This window comes from Corvus moneduloides, chromosome 9 (assembly GCF_009650955.1).
Source record: "Corvus moneduloides isolate bCorMon1 chromosome 9, bCorMon1.pri, whole genome shotgun sequence".
NCBI lineage: Eukaryota > Metazoa > Chordata > Aves > Passeriformes > Corvidae > Corvus > Corvus moneduloides.
In genome coordinates this window covers 22,245,110-22,266,461 of record NC_045484.1, presented here as the reverse complement: position 1 = coordinate 22,266,461, position 21,352 = coordinate 22,245,110, and the positions used below count along the sequence as shown (strand labels likewise).

At 54.8% G+C, this 21,352-nt stretch overlaps 1 protein-coding gene across 2 annotated transcripts in view; it reads right to left on the bottom strand.

Moving 5' to 3' along the window:
* The window catches only part of IPO13 (importin 13), a 32,047-nt gene that overhangs the window by 2,792 nt on the left and 7,903 nt on the right, over window positions 1–21,352 (bottom strand). For both annotated transcript variants that reach the window (XM_032118285.1, XM_032118286.1), the window contains exons 2-15: window positions 18,456–19,192; window positions 12,835–12,975; window positions 12,525–12,666; window positions 11,388–11,554; window positions 10,914–11,034; window positions 10,458–10,605; window positions 10,126–10,307; window positions 9,211–9,237; window positions 8,394–8,528; window positions 8,018–8,161; window positions 7,540–7,620; window positions 6,812–6,949; window positions 6,641–6,737; window positions 4,741–4,793 (exon numbers count right to left, since the gene is read on the bottom strand). In XM_032118285.1, coding sequence (XP_031974176.1) covers window positions 4,741–4,793; window positions 6,641–6,737; window positions 6,812–6,949; window positions 7,540–7,620; window positions 8,018–8,161; window positions 8,394–8,528; window positions 9,211–9,237; window positions 10,126–10,307; window positions 10,458–10,605; window positions 10,914–11,034; window positions 11,388–11,554; window positions 12,525–12,666; window positions 12,835–12,975; window positions 18,456–19,192 — 2,313 coding nt within the window. The remainder of the gene's footprint in view (window positions 1–4,740; window positions 4,794–6,640; window positions 6,738–6,811; window positions 6,950–7,539; window positions 7,621–8,017; window positions 8,162–8,393; window positions 8,529–9,210; window positions 9,238–10,125; window positions 10,308–10,457; window positions 10,606–10,913; window positions 11,035–11,387; window positions 11,555–12,524; window positions 12,667–12,834; window positions 12,976–18,455; window positions 19,193–21,352) is intronic.

Sequence of the window (21,352 nt, the reverse complement as noted above, 5' to 3'; positions counted from 1 at the left end):
AGCTTCATGGGGCGATCAGGGGCCATGTTATACCTGTGTGTGTATATACAGGCTGTGCACCATCCCTCCTGAAGAACTGGCATCAATATCAGAAGGTGAACTGCTGGCTGGGCAATGGTTTAGCAACATACCCACTCAGTGAGGCTGCTGCTGTCCAGCTGGCCCCATACAGGACAAATGCTTGTAAGAGATGTTGTAGTTTTAGCCCTAGGAGACTACCCCTGCTGGGCCCTACTGTGAGCTCCAGAGAAGGGACCATGAGCCTTTCCCCCAGCAGCATGCTCAAGGGCAGCTGGCTCCTGTGATAACCACTCAGCTGCAAGATCCTCTATGAGGCTGGTTTTAACCCGAGTCCTGCATGCTAAAAGTGTTCCATTTGGCACCAGTCTTCCAATGGGCTCAGGTTCCCACCTACCTGCAGGGTGCTTCTCCCAGCCAAACCAGACCCGCTGCAGGCTGAGTGCCCCAAGCTCTCCTGCAGACCCACTGCAGCATCTGCTCCTCAATCCATCAGTACCATGGGGAAAATCATGCCAATATTGGGAGGGCTCCTTCCCACAGGACATCTTGCAGAGTGCAAGCCCAGTGCAGACCTGGGTACGCATGCACATGTCTAATGTAAAGAGAGATGCTTTTTATCCCCACAAGATGGGGCCCTGTGGAGCTTCTCCCATAAGAAAGCAACACCAGGTAGGTCCAGCTTCTCTTTCCCAACACCAGGTATGTCCAGCTGTTCTTTCCTAGCACCCAGAACCCTGCTCCAGCTCTAGGACCTCTTATTGCCAGCCCATCTTTCCCGTCTCCTGCCAGAGCACCTCTGCTCACATGTTCTGGGATGGGGACAAGTCTTTAAATGCTTTCAAACGTCCCCCCCACATCCTCTGCATGAGCAGCCACTACAGAGATAGGCACTCGCTCTCCAAGAGGAAATGTTGTATTCTTCTCCACAGCAGCTGGGAGACCACCAGAGAGGTCTTCAGAGCAGGCTCTTCTTCTGTGCCCATTTCTTAATAGGCAGACAGGCATGGCAGGGACGCCCTGCCATGGACAGAGGACAGTAGGGACTGCACTACCAGTTCCTGCAGCTCTCCAGAACACACAGCCGTTGTGTCCAGTACCCCCTCCTCTTCCCAGACCCCACAGCTGGGAGAGCAGAGCCTCTTGCTTTGGAAAGGACACATACGCTGGCTAGGCAGGAGCAGTGAGCCTCAGCAAGGGCATGCTGAACCCATGTCCTCCATGGGGTTCTCTGAGTCTCGCTGGAGCAGGTGTGGTGGAGAGCTCAAGGACTGCTGCATGCAGCCTGGACCAGCCAAAGAAGGGAGGGAGGTGGGGGATGAAGCTGGCTGTGCTTGGCCAGGCACTGTCTGTACCATCACAGAAGGTCAATCCTGCATCTTCTGCCCAGTGAGGCCCCGCTCACCCAGACTGCCCCAAGGATCTGTCAGTGGAAGTCACCAAAGCACTCCCAAGGTCTGTGCAAGTGAGAAGCCCTGCTGGGGCAGGGTGTGGATGAGGTAAGGCAGGCTGGAAATCCCCAAAATCCTACCTGCAACCGGGAGCATACATGATACCCACTGGTTCCCAAACTTCAGAACCTGCCTGATTTTGCCAATGCAGACCTGGGTGCAAGCCCCAGCCACCGTGCCCATGTGGTCCTGCTCCAGCTGCATGGGTGGAACTGAGCCCCACACCCTCCAGGTGGGATGCTCACCTTGGGCATTGCAGCGGTGATGCTCTGCACGGATCCCAGCATGCAGCTCAGGAAGGAGGGAGCAGCAGAGAACAAAAGGATGCTGGCACTGCTCTGTGCAGCCCTATGGCAGACTGGTTATTTTATCCTTTGCTTTGAGTAGTATTTTGTCATTTGGTTTAAGCCAGCAGGCTCCCATGATCAGCCAGCCGTCATCAAGAGTTGATAGCCAATTAACACTATGGCAAAAGGATCAGCTGCAACAACTGGGCAGTTCCATGAGCTGCAACCAAGCTCAAACAAAGATAAAGTCAGCAGGAATCCTTTGACACAGAGAGATGGTTCCCTGTGTGCTGGCAACAGAGAGCCGGTATGCAGGTATAATGAGCTTCTCCTGAGTTATCAGAAGGCAGGACAGTCCACCAAGGTAATCAACCACAAAAACAGGTGGTCAGGGAAGTGGGGAAGTCTCCACCTTGACATACTCTTGGATCCAAATTCACTGCTGCTCTGTAAGATGCATTACTTTGCCAAGGGTCTGCAGGCAGAGCAGGCTGGGTGAAAACACAGCTCTCTGAAGAGATCTGCAGTTCCCTCTGAGTTTAATCCTCCTATCTACAAATCCTCAACAGCATCACTGCAGAGTATGGTCCTCTGGAGGAGGACAGGCTGGACCTATCTCTGCCATCAGACAGCTCTCAAAGTCCTGAGAGCAAGGAATCAATTGGGGAAGCCAAGGTCAAGTCTTGATGGGTTTTAAAGCACCTCACTAGATCATCAGTCTGTGAGAAAGGTCAGGCCAAGGAAGAGGAAACCTTGAGTTCTGTGTGTGAAGAGGGATGACAGGGATGGGATCCTTTGCTCTCCATGGTGTTTCAGGAATACAAAGGCCAGGAAAACAACAGGTCTTGAGTGTGCGGTGTCAGGTTGGCATCATGATGTCAGATGTCCCACAGTGATCCAAGATGGAGAAGCCACAGAGGTAGGTAGGTGTCTCTGAGCTGCTCCTGCAGGAGTGCCTCTGAAGGATGTCTGGAGATCCACACACAGGAGATAGGGCCAGCTGCCAGCACATTGCCCCAGCATTGCCTGCAGACCCTGCCCACAAGGATAGGGTGTAGCAGATTCCCAGCACCCTGGGTGGGTGGTGTTTGGTCTCACAGTATGCCCCACCGAAGTGCAGCGTGGTTGCACTTTTCTCTCCAAGAAAGCACAAATATTCTGTGTCCAGACACAGAGGAGGACCCCAAGCCAGAGAGAAATTCAGTATTTTCCAAAGAAACAACAAGTAACCTTGGGAGAGTCTTTCAGAGTTGCCTAATGCCTTACACCCAGCAGGATCACCTCTACCTACCCTCCAAGAGCAGTGGGCTTGTTGAGTCCTTTCAAGAACTCCACGCAACAACAGCTCCCCATGTGATCTTCCAGTGCTTCCCTGCCCTCTTAGGAAGGCTTGCTACTGCCAGACCTGGATCCTTTACCATGATTTCCTCCCATTACTGATTGTCCCACTCAAGGAGAACGGAAAAGGGTTTTTTGCCTACAACTGGCACATTACCTTTTACACATTCCAAGACTCATGCAGCTCCTCAGGCTCCCATCAGCTTTTCCTCCCCACCATGCGTACAAGGTGACCATCTTCCCAGATGCTTTTCTCTGTGGTCTCTTGATATAAATCTAAAGAAATGTTGTGCCCCAAACTAGGCACAGTGTTCAAACTGAGGTCCTGCTAGCAATGAGGACACCACCAAGAACCTCACGCACAGATCCCATTTACCACCTTACCATCATGTTCAAAACCCTTCTTAAAAGGTCACAGCTTCCAAAACCAAAAGCAGAGCAGAAGTCTGATTGCCTTGATTATGTTACATCTTTCAAGATGAAAAGTAGGGAAGAAAAGGCTGCAATATGGCTTTGACACGCAATGGGTCTCAGCAGGATCTGGGCATCATGGTGAGAACTGTGAGGAGAAGACCCTGCCTGGGGGAGGTAAGGTGCAGCCCCCTTGCCCATTCCAACCCTCAAGACCCATGGGAGGATCAGAGGGGTCTGACAGGTTAGCACCTGGGTGTGCCAGGCACTCTTCTGGGGCTGTCAGCAAGGGTAGGACTGCCACAGCTCTGGGAGGAACCTGGGTGAGTGTTCCTGCACAGCCACTGGTCCAGCATGCGTGATTAGAGGTCTCACCACTACAGAAACAGAGCAGAAAGCAACTCTGCCGGGCCCCTCCTCACCACAGACCCACCCTGTGGGTAGGTGGGCAGGGAACACGTCTCTGACAGGGACACTGAGTACATCAAGGACATTGGGGCTTCTCCCTTAAGGGCCACAGGGGGCTGAGGAGCACACTGGGCAGGTGTATATACACACACAGCATAGCACTGGCCCTGCCTGCCCACTGCCAGCAGTGACACAAGTGCCAGCCCACGTGCCAGCCCGCAGCCCTTGTGCCACAACAACGCAAACTGTCCCCGTGCGCCGCCGAGCCAGCAGCTCCTGCACAGGAACTGCCACCACCCGGAGAGGCTGCTGGGGCAGGAGGCAATGTGGCACTTGCCAGATCCAGATGCCATCACAAGCACATTGCTCAGAGCCAAACCCTGGCAGCTGCCTGCTCCTGAAGGCAGGGGCTTCCTCCCACTGGCCCCTGGGCAAGGCAGCCAGCTCAGCCTCTCCCCGCTCCAGAGGACCCATCAGAGGGCAGGTAAATGGGTTGGAAAACATCCACTCAATGCTCTAATTTGTCTGTCACCCAAGGGTGACTGAAGCAGCAGCAGCACCAAGCGCCCCATGCCAGCTTCAGCACAGTGAGGGGGTGGGAGCTGGAGCTGCCCTACAGAGGAGGGCACTGCCCTGGGGATGGTGTGAACCCAGAACTAAAGGAGAATGTTTTGTTTTCAACTTCCACGGAAACAGATGGAGAAACTCGATATTCAACTAAAAGGAAAAAAAAACGTTGTCAACAGAAAGCTAAAAATAGGTTTAAATTGAATTAAAAAGAGAAAGAGAGAGAACAGAAAGTGAATGAATAAGAAACTAAAACACACCTGTGCCAGGAGTTGCATAAATGAATCAACAATATCAGGATGATCCCTGGGCCCTAAAATATAATAAAGATGTAACTTAAGAGAAAAATCATACAAACAGCAACTCAACATCATATAGTTATGTGATACAGAAAGAATTTACAAGTGAAAACAGGAGTGTAAGGGAAGAGGGGTGTGTGGGGAAGGGGATGGGCAACATGAGCAGCTTGAAGCAAGTTAAAGAAACAAAACATACAAAAAATCATGAAACTTGGAGAACCCAAGAACAGAAAGAAACTGCAAAGGAAAGGGTCTAAAGCCCCAGGGTCTCCAGCTAGCACCTGAGTGCTGCAGAGCCAAGGAGGAGATCTTCATGTCCTTGGGGAGGAAGACAAGGAGGAGCAGGGGCTAGCTGGGCACCATCTCCACAAGGAGAATTATAGCTTTTGCACTGTGGGGACTGAGCGGGTGTCTTCAGAGCACTGTTTGGTCCTGGAAGGTAACTGCAAGTGAACGACAACACCTCAGCAAATGCTTGACAGGCCTGGCTGGGCTCAGGCGTGCACATGCTTGTCACCAGCATCAGCTGCTCAGGAGACCCTGGCACAGACACCCTCCCACCCCATTCCCAGATGCTCTCCAGGATGGTGAGTCCAGGATCCTCCTGGAGGTCTCCAGCATCCTCATGGGAGAGAGCAGCTCAGTGCCCAGAGGTCTCTGTGCCAGCACCACTCACCCTACCTTGGCATCTGACTGTGCACACTCGCATCTTGGCCCTTGTAGGCTCAGGCATCCCCCCCTTCTCCTGCCACACGTGGGCTCAGCAGAAGGGGCTCACTCTGCTCAGAGCTGGCCCCCCACCCAAGGGGACAGTCCTGGGTACACACCGAGCTGAAGAGGTGCTTGCCTGAGCAAAGCTTGCATCCAAGTGTTGGCACAGCTCGGGCTCTGTCCCCTCCCCTTTCCTCCTGCAGACGTCCCTGCTGCTGCTCGGAGGCATCGCCACGTCCCCAGCACCGAGGCAAAAGGGTTCCAGCATAGACACATCCACACGCCACTGGCACAAGTGGGAACCTGATATCCAAGGAAGCCTGGCTCGCTTGTCACTGACCCCAGTGACACCTCAGCACAGTGGGATTTGTTCGGACCATGGCGTGATGATGAAGCAGGGCTCCTCATGTCTCCCCCCACCTCTCTAGAGAGCTCTGAGCCTTGACTGGGGGACAGCATCACCCTACCTGGCACCCAGCTGTGAGCAAAGGATAAGACCCTTTGGGGGCCGCCTGTGGTAATGCTGAAGGACGAGAGCCAGCAGCTCCAATGTACATTTGTCCCTGTCACAGGGCAAGTCACCAAGATGCTGAGGGGAGCCATGGTGCAAAGGAGCCTGTTCTAACTCCATTTGCTTTTTGTAGGGTGGGCAGTTAGCCAAAGAGGGGCCCCTGCCCTGCAGGAGAACTCCAGCATCCTCAGCATCACAGCAGGGACTCAGTGGCCACCAGTGACTCCGAAGAAGTGATTTCCCAGCTGTTCACACACACATTCTCCTGCTCATACGGGGGCTTGATTTCAGGCCACTACAAGCAGTGCTGGCCCCTGGAGAAGCCCTGGGATCTCCCTGTGGGCATAGCCTCCCTGCCAAGCTGGACTGCAGTTCCAGCTTGACCACTGCAGCACACAATACCCAGCCTGGCCTGTTATAACAGGACAGAGGCCCAGAGCACCCAGGGGTTTCCTGCTTCTGTTGCCTGCAGGGAAGGTACCCACCTTCCAGGGGTTGGGATGAATCCAAGAAACAGAGATGGCCCCAATTAGCTTAGCTAGGAGTGAAAACAGCCATTCCTGGTAAGACGCCTCCAGACTCCATGCATGCAAAAGCCTGACAACAGCCCCAGCGCGAAGACGGGCTAATCCTACGTACCTTGCTGGAACAGGGTCAGTGTGACTGAGGTAACGAGCAAGAAGAGGGCCTTGATGGGAGGGAAGTGGGCAGGCTCGTGGGCAAAGATGTGAACCAGCTGCCAAAGAGAGAGAAGGATTGAAGCTTCAGCTGGCCCTGCACACCCCCAGCCTCCCAAGCACAGTTCCATACCTGCCGGGTGAGTTCAATGGCAGAGACCTGGGGTATGGTGCTGTACATCTGCCCCAGCATCTCACACAGCTGAGGCACCATGGGGGCAAAATCATCCAGGAGGGTCTTCACAGACTTCTCAAATATGGCACAGACAGACTGTGGGAAAAGAGGGACTGCATGAGCAATGGGCATCAGGAGACCTCTCCCAGGGCTTAATGGATGGGTCCCAGGGGAGGAAAGAGCTGGCAGTGGGGACAGGGACCAGCCAGGCAGAGGGCTCAGACCTGCTCTGGTACTGGTGGCGTGCCCTGCAGCACAGGATGCTCCCAGTGACCAGGAAACACCCTTCCCACCATAGCAGGAAGGCTCCCCAAGGGCCAGGGAGAAATGGCTGGTGGGACAGTGCACATGGGCATTACTGAACTGAGCAAACTGGACAAACACCAGATGATACAGGTCCAGGTCAGAACGTGAGAGCTGTTCTCTTAGGGAACACAGGTTGGGTAGATCCCATCTCCCTGCTCATGGCAGGACCTCAGTTACTGGAGAGAAGCAGAGCTGATGGAGGCACAAGACAGACAAGAATGACTTGATGCTGCTGGTGACAGCAAGCAGCACTGGTCCAGATAACCCGGGAAGACATCCCTCTCACAGGCCATCACCCAGAGTCTGTCCTTTGCTGTCCCCAGCTCAGGTCAGCAAGGACAGGCAGAGCTGCAGGCAGTATACAGGTGAAGCCTGGTTACCTCCACCACCTGGGCGTCATTCAGCCACTTGCTGAGAACCTTCTGTATGAGCTGGAAGACTTGCTGCAGAACCACCACCACCTGTAAGGAACAAGAGACACTGAAGAGAAATGGCCCCCATGGCACTGGGGAGATTCAAGACTAAGCATGGCCTGGACTCAAACCTTCAGGCACCACCTCCCCTCTCCAAAGCTGGACAACTTTTTTCTGAAGCAGCCTGGCACAGCTCACAGTTGGCAGGCAGCACCCAGGCCATCCTCCAGAGCAGCACCTAGCCAAGAGGCATCGAAGAGGCAAGTCACCTCTGTCCACCTCAAGAGTGGTGGGATGAGCTGAAGGAGCAATTTTAGCTGGAATACACTAGCACTACCCTCTTGCTGGTACATGCTGCATTCTCCATTAACCCCCCTCTCCTGCAGTGAGTAGTGAGGCTTTGGCCAGGCTGTGGCAGAGAACACGGAGCTATCACCCTACTCACTGGGTTGGGTCCTTGCTGCACTGGCAGTTTTTTGACCTCGGTGCTTTCATGGTCGTCATCGTGGTGGCTGATGTCTAGGGTGGTGAAGAGGTTGGAAAGCAGGCCCAGGATGTGGATGATGGCCAGCCTGTTGGAGGGATTGGGCTGCCAGGGAAAAGAAAGCCAAAGTATGACACAGACTGCACTACTCAATCATAGTCATGTCTTTGGGATGCTGAGGAACCAGAACTGCAGCGGCAAAGTGCCAGAGAGGGGTTCCCTGCACTGCACTTTCCCTTGAGCCCATGCTTAAGAGTGCTGCTTCAGCACAGCAGCCCCAGGGCTACAGCCAGCTGGAGAAACCACTTCTGGATGGAGGCAGCACACAGGCACTCACCGTTTCGTCAGCCAGCTTTTCCAGCTGCTGGATGTAGGGGGTGATCAGGGAGTGCAGGTTCTTCAGGATCTCTTCCACTTGCAGTGCAGAAAGCAGGAAACCAAGAGCCTGCATCAGCCACATGCACTGGCTTGTCTGGGGCAGAGAAGACACAACAGGGCAGGTCACTGCCTAGCCCACAGCCCATGCTCTGACAGCTGCCAGGGTCCCAGCCGGGTGTGCTGCAGCTCCTGAGCTGCTCTATCTGAGTCCCTCTAGGTGCATCTCACTGCAGGAGAGGGGAACAGCTCCCTAACAGCTTCTGTTCCCAGGGAACAGGAGCTCTGGCTTCAGCACACCTGGCCTCTTCCCAGCACCTGCCAAGGAAAGACCAGTTGGTGTCCAGAGATCTCCATGCTGGCATCACTCACCCTACCTTGACACACCATTCTTTGCACAGCCTGTCTCAGCCACCCCGTCCTAGTCACAGGCAAGGCTGGGGCTCAGTTCCTACACTTATCTCCCTTCTTTTTCCTCTTGAAAACATGCCTGTCATCTCGGTATCCTTGGGTTTGGAGAGTCTGAGAACTGCTAGAGTTAAGCCTCCTCCTCCTCCCTCTCTAGGGGACGTACCCTCCCAGCACAACCCCCTCCTATGTGGGTGAAGTGAAGCCCAGCAGTGCAGTGAGAGGCAGCCAGCAGGTTCTCCTGGTCCTGCACACTGTGGATGCAGTGCTCAGCTCTCCTCTGGGGACAGCCTTGTGTCCTCAGCTGAGCATGACTAAGAGGGCATGGGGGGCAAGGAGAACCAGCAGAAGTGTGAGTCAGCCTCTCTTACCTTGTGAATCTGCTTCATCAACACCTCCTGTCAAAGGGAAAGGGAGAGAAAAAAAGGAGGGTGAGTGCTGCAGAAAGGCCCTTCCATTCCAGGAGGCAGGGCTGACAACAGGAGGTAGGACTGACACAGGTCAAGACAACTAACACCAGTGTGGGCACAGATAAACATCGTGTGCTCCCCACAACCTGCCACAGGCAAGGACTAAAATTCTTCTCCCCAGGCCAGCCCACTCAGCCACCCAGCAAGTGGAGCTCCTGGCTTGGATGGCATCTGCAGCGGGATGGCTCAAGGAGTCAGCCTCAGACAGGGTTTCCTTATTCCAGTGACAGTGTTCCCCAGACTCTAAAAGCAGAGATGCTTTTAAGAGCCCTTCACATCTCTGCTCCCATGCACATCCTGGCAGCTTGCCCAAGTCCAGCCCTTCTCCTAGTACCTCGGGACTCTGAGCCCCATTTGCCCCAAATCTTGAGAGCCAAGAAGAAGCATGGGACAAGCTGCCCCAGTGCTGCAGGGATCAGCTCAGTCTCCAAGGAGAGGCTTGAACACCAGGGCGCCTGGCTCCCAAGATGCCCAGCCATGGCACTAGCAGCCTGGCATGTGCACAGCTGGCAGGATGCTGCTCCCAACAGGCAAACAAAACCCCAGGGAAAGGACACACAGCCAAGTGCAACCCCAGCAGACCCATTGGTAGTCGTGTCTGTCACTGCCTGCCATTTCTGCATTCACAGCAGGACACAGGGCCTGCCACAAGGGTTTATTGGCCTGCAAATAAAACAGACAAGAAATCTCCTGCACCAAGCAAGATGCCCTGAGCTGCTTCTTTGTGTCCCCCTGCTCTGATCCTTGCAAAGGAAAGGGTGTGCACAGAGCACATCCCAGGTCACCATCACACGCCCACCTGCATCCAGCTCCTACCTGTGACACAGCGACAATGTTGGCAGCATAAGGCGGCAGGTCGTACTTGCACTCCCGGCAGATCTTTTTCAGGGTGGAGACACTGGAGATGGAGAGCTCGGGGTTGCCCAAGGCTTGGAGCACCAGTGGCAACACGTTGTTAATCATGACAGGGTGATCAGCCAGCCACTCGGACAGGGACCCTGCATACACAGACGGGATCAGACTGCAGGACTGCACCACAGGCTCTTGCTCTCTGCATTCTGCGATGCCCAGCTTGGCTTTTCAGCACTGGTATTGCTGGGCAGGTGTGCTCTCAGGAGGGCTTTCCCTCCCCAGCCCAGCCCGCTCACCAATAGTGAACATGACGGTGTCGGCAAGCTGCACGTTGCTGATGCTGATCCGGGGAATGAGGCCGATCAGTCCTGGCACCACATCGGAGTAGTTTACGTCGATGGTCTCAGCAATGGACTGGAAGCCATACAGCAAGGCCTCCGTGTGCTGCCGGGGTGGGAGAGGCACTGTCAGAGCCATGCACTGAGCCCTGATGTGCAACCCGGCCTCAGCTCCAGGCACCAGCTCAGCACCCTTGCAGTAGCTGAAGAGGCTGATCCCTGGGCAGCACTAAGGACAGGGATGCAGAAGACCTATTCTTCTCCACAGTAGACCCCAGAGAGCCTGTATGTGTGCTGGCAAGCTGCTTATGCTCCTCACCTCTGTCATGTCCCTTTGCTTTCGATGCCCCATGGCAAGGACAGGTCCCCGAGGGCTGGTAGCCATCAGCCTGGCACCCAGGTCCCCTTGCTCACCTGCCATGTGGACGGCTGCTCCGTGTTGGTCAGGAGACGTCCCAGTTTGTCATAGAGGCTGCTCAGGAGCTCAGCGCCCAGCATCTCATACACGTACATCAGCGTGTCAGAGATGTCCACCCTGCAGAGAACATGGCTGTCTCCAAATGCTGTCCCCATCCCACGCAGAGAGCTCCACGTGTGGACACATCACTTTCCCTCCTGCTGCCAAGTAAGGCACAGGCACTGCCCATACAGGCACACTGCCCCAACCAACAGAGCGATCCCATGTCCTCTTGGGCAGGGTAACTGGTGCTGTGCCAAAACACCAGCTCATTTTCACAGTACCACCATAGGCAAAACAACTCTTGATGGAAGGAATCTCCTCTGTGTCCCTCCTTGGCTCATCTTACAGCACTCAGTCTCCAGGGTGGCAGAATGCTGCCCCTGCATCCTCACCTGCCTGACAAGCAAATCCAAACCTCCCACTTGTACCTGTATATCCGAAACTGCTCCTTCTCATCCGAAGACCAAAAGCCATACTCCTCGTCGGAGGGGAACTGGGCTTTGTGCAGCAGCACGTCCACCAGCTGGAAGTAGACAGGCCTGTAGACCTGCTGGTACACTGCCTGCTTGTCTGGCTCAAAGGAGAGGATATCGTCCTGGAGGCAGGAGGAGGAATAAATACATCAGGTGTTGCAGGGAAAGGAAAACGGAGCTAATATGCCTCCTGCATAGGGGACTCAGGCACATCTCCCAGGGCTGGTGGGACCTGTCACACCTTGGAGGCTGCATTTCCAGCTCCCTGAGATCCACCTGATGCTGTGCCCTTCTGCAGTGGCAGCATTATCCGGAGGCAAGATGCCGGAAGCCCCAGAAGCTTGGCTGATCCTCGGACAGCATCGTTATAGAGGGTGGCAGTGTCCTGCCGTGTCCTATCCTCGGGAGCACACCTGCACCAGGAGCATGCGTGCCTCAGACTGCTGTGAGAGAGCTGCCTGAGCACAGCACTCTCCTGCCTGTGCCTGTAATCTCAGACCCATCTGGAGAAGCAGCAAGAGGTGGTGGGAGCCTCAGTCTGGCCTCACTCAGCAGAGGAGCTGCCGGCACGGCACTGACTGCACGCCCTGCCCTGCCCATGCTCGGCCACGCCACATTGCATTGCAGGGGATTGGAGCTGAGGGATGAACTGGAGCTAAAAATAGAGCACAGCGTGGCAGGCCTGCTCTGCAGATCCAGGGAACACTGACCCTGGGAGCAGGACCCCACACTGGGCAGCCACTAGAGCCATGCCCTTGATCCTGCCTGCTGCAGGCATGCAGCAAGGAGCTAAACAACCAGGTCTGCTGCTGGGAAGAAAAAAATTAACACAAAGTTTTAATTAGTTTTGTTAATGAGGCCCTTAAAGGATGGCTCACACTTCTAAGGAAGACTGGTGGCAGAAAAAGCCACAGGGCCAGCGTTTCCTAGGTATGTGCTCTGCCCCAGCTGCAAGTGCAGGGCAAGGAGTGGGGACATCAGAAATCCCTGGGACATATTAAATCCAGGCCAGACCCCAGTCCCCATGCACTGGTGTCTCTGGCCGTGCCTGGAGGGCAGAGCCCAGGCAGGCTGTCCACAATGGCCACTGACCTGCAGCGTGTACCAGAAGGTGAGCGTCAAAGAGCTGGTGGTTTCGTTGACGGGGTAATGTCCAGGGATGCCAGTGCAGAACATGATCATGTTGACCAGGGCCAGGAAACTCTGCCAGTGCTCCACCTGGTCCAGGAGGGCCCTGGGAAGCAGAGGGCACAGTCAGAGTGGCACCTCTGCTGTGAGCCCAACTCCTCTGCCCTGACACATGTCACTGGGTGAAGGATAGGCCCTGGACAAAGCAGCATGTGCAGAACAGCAGGCTGCTCCAAGCTCACTCCCTCTCCTGGGGACCATCCCCAGCACTCACCGGGAATGGTTCTCCCCCAAGGCCACAGCGATGCGGCAGATTCCATGCGACGTCTCCATGTCCCCGCTCTGGACCGCCTGGCGCAGCTGCTCTTGGAGCCCCAGCACGGGCGGGATGAGCTTGAGGAGGGTGTTCACATACCTGCAAGCACAGCCTGAATCAGTGCCAGGCATCACCTCCCGGGCATGGGCTGCCATGCTGTCCATCCCTCCTGATGCTACCCCAGGGCTCCTGCCCAGCTTTGCCTACTTGAAGGCCGCTTTGTGCAACGGGATGTATGCAGGAGCCCTCACTGCTTACATGAACTCTCCTTGCAGCCTGTGGCATTAGGACAAGAGCTGCAGCCCCAAGCACTGCTGCAGCAGAGCCTCTGCAAGTGAAGAGAAGTGCTGAGCCAGTGACCACCAGCTCTGTGCAAATCCCCCACTGCACCGCAGTGTGGGCCCCTGCCTCTGCCCACCCACACCTGCCAGCAGGGCTGCCAGCACCCCCAACCTGCCACTGCCCCAACCAGCTCTGAGTGAGCTGTGCCTGCGCACAGCAGCATCGATGTGGAGCAGAACAGCAGCGAGGGCAGACCTGTGAGCTCTTCCCACCATGCTCGAGCCCTCAGAGCTGCACAGAGGCAGTCCAAGCTGCCAGCGGGAAATCACGTGACTCTCCAGGTTGGGCGCATCCAGATTGTGTGCCGTGTCTGGGATGAACTGGGCAGCCACCACTGGGGACTCCCACCCAGGGAGAACGGTGGCCCCCGGCACATCCCTTGGCCCCCACCTTCCCAGGCTGCCGCAGCCCAGTGCAGCACAGCTCTCCCACATCCCATCCTGCACATCAGCCTCCCCTCAGATGCCTGTAAGGGATGGTAACCAAGGAAACAAGGAAGAGGCAGCCAAGGTGAAAGGCAGCCCAGGGCCCCCGGAGAGAGGCCGTGCTGGAGGCTGATGAGCAGCCTGCCTTTTCCCTGCCATTTCCCTGCCCGCCCAGGCGTGTTATCTGCAGCCGCAGCCTGCGCTCTCTGCCCGCCCCCTACACGCAGGTGTGGGGCTGAGGATGCCTGGAGTGGGAGGCACACATGATGCCAGCTCTCCTGTGCCTATCCTGGTGAAGAGATGTGAGTGCTGACACCAGGACAGCCACACATCCACCCCGGAGTGGCAGGGCAGCTTTTGCTATGGATTACTTAGGACAGAACAAAGCCATTGGTGCGACCAGGGCAGGGACAGAGTTGTGCTGGTGGTGGCAGCTTTCTCTGTGGGTCAGCAAGAGAAGACAGAGGAAACAAGGTGTCTACAATCCCAGTGGTCATCCCAACATTCCCTCTGTGCTGCTGGGGGTCACCCTCCCCTTTCCCTCTCCCCCAGAGAAAATCACAAAGCAAAGGGTTTACTTTTGCATCAACCATTTTCAAGCCTCTATGAGTGATGCATGTGGCAGCATGGGGGAAATGTGATGACGGAGAATTTGGAAATGTAACAGCTTTTCTCCCTGGGAACCAATGCTGCATGGAGGGAGGCCCAAGGGAGCCAGGGCAGTGCCCAAACAAAAAGGCACAGGGAACCTTGCACTGCTCCAGTGTAAGGCAAAGCCATCCTTCCTCCACAGCACTGGGCTCACATTACCCTAGGGACGTTTTTACAGCTTTATGACTTTTCTGACTTTTTCTGACAAGGATCCTGCTTCTGCTGGTTACCTTGAAATCCTCACAGTGCAGGTGCCAGGACCTGAACTGATCCTCTGGAATCCCTGCACAGCCAACAGAGATAACCACCTAGATTTGCTTCCATGCTGCAATCCCATGTTACTGAAGACTTCTAGAAAATGTTGGGTGAACTGTGTCTCCTGAGCAGCATCTTGCTCTGTGGATGCAAGGGTCCCCAGCCAGGAGGGAAATGCTTGCTCTGGATGAGTTGTTTTAACCAGTCACCCAAGACACATGGTCAAGTCAGCCAGAGCTGAACTGCCCTCTTCCATATCCAGAAGCATGGAGCTCCAGGTCACTCCACCTGGTCAGTGCTGCTTTCAGCCCAAGGGACGAGGTGATGCCACATCCCTGACCAGGTGCAGAGCTTGCCCCAGGAGGCAGACACTGCACTTGCTGGCCTTGGTGCCAGCCATCACTTCCCACCCTCCACACTACTGTCAGGCAGAAGACAAAAGCATCCTGGCTCAGGTGAGCCCCTGGATGCCCAGCTTGTTTCCAGCAGCCAAAAACTGTGAATGTTTGTGAAAGAGTATATGAACATGGCAGGCACATGGTGACTCTTGCCCCTGTAGTTCTCTGCAGTGATTTGTCTTAGCCTGCCTGAGTAAGATTTGCTATCCTGGTATTTAAGAGCTCAGCAAATTTTGCTTTCATGAGTTTGTCTGGTCCCTTCTCAAAGCCCAGTGAACTGCAGCATTTGCAGCTCCCTCTGTGGGACCAGCACCTCCTTCTGCTCTTCCCACAACCCTCCCCAAACTGCACCAGCGTGGAGGACAACCTGTAGAGGGGAGATACGGGCATATGGGACAATCTCATCCCTCCTGATCCAAAACCTGAACCACAACTTGATGAGATAATAACCCAATCCTATTAAAAAACCTGTTTCTAATGAAGCTCTTGGAAAACTCTTCAAGTGAAATTCCTCTTCAAAAATTCAGCACCAGGTGCCAAGACCAGAAAGAGATGGGCTGTACACCAGGCAATCCCAAAGGGACACCTGCAATCCTGCCAGCTCCACCACTGCAGCAACACCCAGCTGCTTTCAGAGAGGAGACTCATTGCCCAAAATCCACACTCCATAAGTCCCACCAAGAGCATACACCACATGGAGGGCCCTACCCCACTCCGACACTATCACTGCACTACAGGAGCATGGCCAATTCCACACGCCAGCTCTCCCCCTGCAGCACGTGCTGACAAGCTCTCTGACCCACTTAGCTGAGGGGATAATCCTCAAATGAGATGGCAAATACAGCCCAAGCCTCTCCTCTGCAAATGAGATGAGACAGTATCTCCATTCCTCCCCTTCTACAACTCAGGAGCTTCCCACCACCTTCAAGAGCAGAGGTGTGCTCAGGGATGCTCCAGTGCCACCTCCTAGTCCAGCCTCCAAGGTTTCTTCTCAGGAATGCCATGTCCTAACAGAGGAGCAGCATCAAGACTCCAGCAACGCCCGGCATACCCTCTTCTCTGGGTGCACAGGGCTCCCACCCACCTGGCAGGTATAGAGATCAAACACTTTGCACCTACACATCTCTGGAGCATCATCTCTAGTAACACCTCAGAGGCAGGCAGGAAACCACCCGCTGCTCCTTGTAAGCAGGGAAATGGGAGCTGCCAGCACAAGTGACTTACCCAAGAGTGAGGCAGCACCAGGGCCACGTGGTCCTTATCCAGGAGGTCACATCTGCCCTTCTCCACCTGGACACAGGTGCTGCAGCAGGAGAGCTGCCTTGCAAGGTGGTGCTCCCCTGGGAAGATGACCCACAAGCTATCTAACCCTCAAAGTCAGAAGCCAAGTTCAAGAGCCACTGAGCTTTCTGCTGGTGGCAGAAGCACACCTGCATGATCACCTCTGCAGCAACATCAGTGAAGACAGCCGGGAGGGAGCGAGGGGGGAAAGACACAGGGTCCAAAGTACTCAGAGAACCCATGGCAAAGTGCTGAGCCCCAAAATCAACCCTCTCATGGAGCAATGCCCTAATAAACTCTGGAGAGGACCATGGCAGCAGCCCATTGCCAAGAATACTCTGAGCCTGCAGCCAAGGGCCCTGCAGAAACAAAGGAGAGACCATGGAGGAAGAGAGCAGTTGAAAAGCAGCAGGGATCTCCCAGACTATCAAGATAAGAGACAGAAAGGTCAGGAGACTCCCTGGGGGCTCTGGGAAGAGCTAGATCCACTTTGGCTGAGTGACAAAGCCATAGGGGTGGGACAGCTGGCACTAGGGAAGGCAGGAGGAAGAACACAGGATACTGGACACAAGAAACAAAGGGGAGAAGTGCGCCCACCAGGGCTGGGAAGCAGCCGACACCACACGCCGCCTGGCAGGACACCCCTGAGACAATGCCACCGCTGTCCCCACACCCCGGGGCAGGAGCTGCACCAGGCTCACACACTGGGTAGCCTTTCAGGCCAGCTGCCTGCCCTGTCCTGGCCTCTCCCCGAACGCCTACAGACAGGAGGGGGCTCTGCATGGCTGATGATGTCTCTAGGAAGAAGGATGGAGAGCAAGTACTGAAGATTCTGTAAGGGAGCAGCCAGCACGGTAGGTCTGAATGAGGCCAAAAACTGCATGGCAGGGTCAGCACAGAAGCAGAGAGGAAACCCCACTGTCAGCCACACTTCTCACCACAATTCACTTTGAAAGCTCAACAGAAAACTCAGCTTTTTAATGCAATCAAAGACCAGCACTGCAGGGCCAGGCTCCTGCACACAGGTATGGAATCATGGCCAAGGGACTTCTGAGACTTAAGGGAAATGAAAAGCAGGAAGACAGTCCAACATTTCAGAACTGCAGGGTACCTTCTCACACCTTCTCACTTTCTGCCCCAGACCTGCTACAAGGGTTTGGGCTGGTCCACAGCCCTTGCCAGGCACAAGAAAAAACAGCTTGTGGTCACTTTTATAAACACTAGCAAATGAGGCAACCCCTCTGCCTATCCAGCAACACATTAAAATCCTGATGGGTCCCTTTGTGCACCAGGATTTGCAGTCCTCAGATGAAACTCCTCGTCATTGAAAAGGATACCCCCCAGGCTGCCCTAGGGCTGGGGAACATGCAGGCTGCCCCTGCCCTTAACCAAGGGGAGGACTAGGGCTCACAACTGCAGTGGCAGCATCATTCCCACCGCTGCAGAGGGCTGGAGCCTGCGCGATGTGCAGCGATGCACAGGGATTCACAGTGGCAGCAGCTCAGCCCAACCTTCAAGGAAGCCCTCCTCTTTGGAGGAAGGTTGCTAAGCAGCCAGGAGGGATGTGGCCACGGGAATGGAGATGTCCTGTCCCTTCTGCAGGCATTGGTTCCGAGAGCTGACAGCAGCTCAGGCAATGCAGCCAAGCAGACAAGCTCGGAGCCCCACAGCACAGCCCCAGCAGGACCTGCCCCAGCTCCCAGCTCAGCTGCTCCAGGGGCAGCCATAGCCACAGACAAAGGATGAGTCCTTGGCTGGCACAAGCTGTTGGAGCCAGGAGGAGGGAAAGAAATGACAGACCTGGTTTTATTATCTCTACATTGAATCAGCTCCTTGGCTGGACCAGCAGCACAAGGCAGAGGAAGGTCTCTGAACTGCTGGCAGGAGTCAGGCAGCTGCTCTCTGGTTGGCTGCTGCAGGATCTGACATGAGGAGCCAGAAGCACGCATCCTCCTCTGCTTGAGAGGCCAGGGTGGACATGGGCTGCAGCTGCCCAAGACTACATGGTCCCTACAAGTCAACCACAGCACAGAACCTTCCAGGACCAACCATGAGAAACTAACAGCCTCCAACTGCTTTTGATTCTCTCCAACTTCCAAACCCTGTCATCATTACCTTTGGAGCCAACAATAGCTAGAAAAAAGCCTGAGATTTCTCCTTCCCACCCTGTTTCCCCACTGATGTCCAGGAGCACCAGCCTGCAGCACACAGGAGACGCTGCCCTTACCTCTGCGCATCGGGCTGGGAAATGGCATTGACCACAGCCTCCACTGCTGTGTCAAAGAGCTCTGGGTCCTGCAGAGAGGTGAAAGCTGCCTGGATGAGGTTCTCGCAGTCCATCAGCGGGATCTCCAGCTGAACCCAGCTGGAGAAGCACTTCAGCACCTTCTGCTTGATGAAACCCGGGGAGTCCTGCTGCTGCAGCAGCTGCTCCAGCAAAGGGAAGACGGAGCCGCACTCCTGCGCCAGGACACTGCGTACCTGGCCCTTGCGGTACTGTGGAAGGCGGCTGGTCTGAAACTCCTCAGGCAGCACCGTCAGCAGCTCCAGCAGTGCCAGGCACCGCGCCCGCCCGTCCACGTTGGAGTCCTCGGCCTGGAACACGCGCACCATGTCGGCCACAGCGCAGGGCCAGGCCTCTGGCATCATGCTGAGCGCCAGGGAGGCCAACGCCACGCACAGCCGGGTCAGCACGATCTTGGAGCCGCTGGCAAAGCGCGTGATGTGGGTGAAGAGCTGCGACTTGAGGCTCTCATACTGGTCAGCCGGGATGTCGTTCCAGTAACGGGAGATTTTAATGTGGAGAGCGCTGGCACCAAAGTACTGGATCTCAGGCACCTTGTCCATGTGGAGAAGCAGCCAGCTGAAGTGCCATGCCTGGGGGGACACCTGTGCCTGCATCAGCCATTTCTGAGCCAAGTTCTTGTTCTCGATGTTTGGGTCATAATACAGCTGATGGAGAGCCTGGAAAAGAGAGGGAAGCACCCTAGAGCAGCTGAGGAGCACCACTGTGGCCTGTCCTGCCTTGGAAAGGCTTACCAGGAAGGCTCACTAGGATGGAGCCCTGGACAGCCAGCCCCCCTCCCCAGGGCAGCCTGTGTTAGGTGGCCTCCCTTTTCCTATTCTCAGTGAAGCAAGAGTGATCTGGCAGCAGGAGAGGACCTGCAAAGCATCCTTCCCCTCTCTCATGCTTCACTCTAGAAATGTCTTTTCCTTAGTCATTTCCCATCTTCACCTTCACTTGTGCTGGATCTGCCTGCTCCCCTGCTGATGTGCCATCACTGGGGTGGGCACAGGACCCTTCTTCCACATGAGGACTGTAAGGGACATGGCTGACCAGCACTCCTGCCTTCCACCCACACCTGCTCTCTGAAAGGTGTTGTGATCCACAGCTTGCATCTATGAGCCCATGGAATGCAGGAGCCACTGCGGATCCTTGTCTGTCAGGTTATGCAGAGTCCTGAAAGCCCACAGTCACTAAGTTCAGAGATTAATCTCTCCATGAAGCCTCTTCAAAATATTCCCAAACCCACCCAGTTACAGCTGAGCCAAGAGAGCTGGCATCCAACCCTGCCTCTGCCAGTCCAGGGCTGCTCAGTCCAGCTCTCCATATGGAGAAGGGAAACATCACTTACCTGCTTCTGCAGCTTTGTGAGATCTAGTTACTGCTTTGCATAGCTCAGATCCACATGAACAGCTTCACACAGGCTACAAGGCTTTATTTGCAGGGGAATATTATACAGATATGAAGCTCAACCTTAATTAGCTACTTATCCTGAGTGGGTACAGCCAGCAACCAGTGATGTCCTCACACAAGGAGGGGAAGAATAACTACTCCTTGCCTGAAATCCATCTTCTAGCAGTGAGGATTTCTGCCTGGCACAGCACATTTCATTTCAAATTGCTGACTGCACACGCCAGGAGCAAGGAAAATCCATGGCACCTCTCAGGCAATCAGGCACCCGTCGCACCCTACCAGCAAATCAGACGATGATTGCAGCAGGTGCAGAGGATTCTTCTGTGTCCCCACCCTGGCTCCAGGTCTCAAATAGCCTCCCCCCCGCAAAAAAAAGCTCTATGGAATTCTTGTGGTTCTTGTACCCCAGGAGAGGATTTAAACCCTATTTTTAAGCATACAGAGCTGGCAGCTTGGGGCATGGGAACAAGCTTCCCAAGCAAGAGCTTGTGCCTCCTGCAGCTTCCCAGTGGGAGACCACAGAGCAGGACAATATGGCAGGAACTTTACAGAGTCGGCATTGCTTGGGCCATAACTTGAATCGTCGCTGTTCAAGACTGTGACAGGGGAAAATGAGGACAACCTCTTTGTAAGAAAGAGGTTATGAAGTACGTCGTAGGAGACAGACTTGGCCAACATGGGCTGCAGAGGGACAGTGTCTGACCCACTAAAACACGTATCCTGACACAGAAAAGGTTAACCCTAGATAAGCAGGGCACGGGAGAGAGAAATATGTCCCAACAGAGCAAGCCAAGGGGAGACCACCAGCTCTCAGTAGCTAGCCAAATCTTTGCTCTGTTTCCAGTTATCTTGGACTTGGATGCAGGAAGCATCACTCAGCTGCTGGGGCAGAGGCAAGCACTGTCATTCCCTCCAAGCAAAGCAACAATTCACTATAGAGCAGCAGCTGCAGATGTGCTAAAAGCTCAGCCACTCCTGGGGGTAGGAACCTGGCTCCTACCCCTGCTCTTGTGCTAAGGACTGAGTCATCCTGCAGCAGGGCTGAAGCTGGAGCTCCCAGCCATTACCGGCTCAGTCTCTTACTTGCTCCCATCAGAGCTTGCTGCTTATTTTTCTTCCCAAATAAACCTCACTTGAGATTCCCAGAACGGTGACAACCCACTCTTTCCCTTCACAGCTTGCTGGGCAGTCATAAGGTGAAAAGAGCAGTGCCCTCTGCCTGTTCCCTAGCCCAGGATCCTTCCCCACCTCTTCTCAACCTCTATTTTTACACCTCCATGCACTTTCTAATGAATTTATTTCTTCTATTTTGAAGAGTGCTACCGCTTAGAAAATTGTGGGGAGAAAAAAATCCCTATGCATCACGTATTTCAAGGCACAATGTGTACACAGGAGCCCTAAGCTCTAAACCAGCACAAACTATGCAA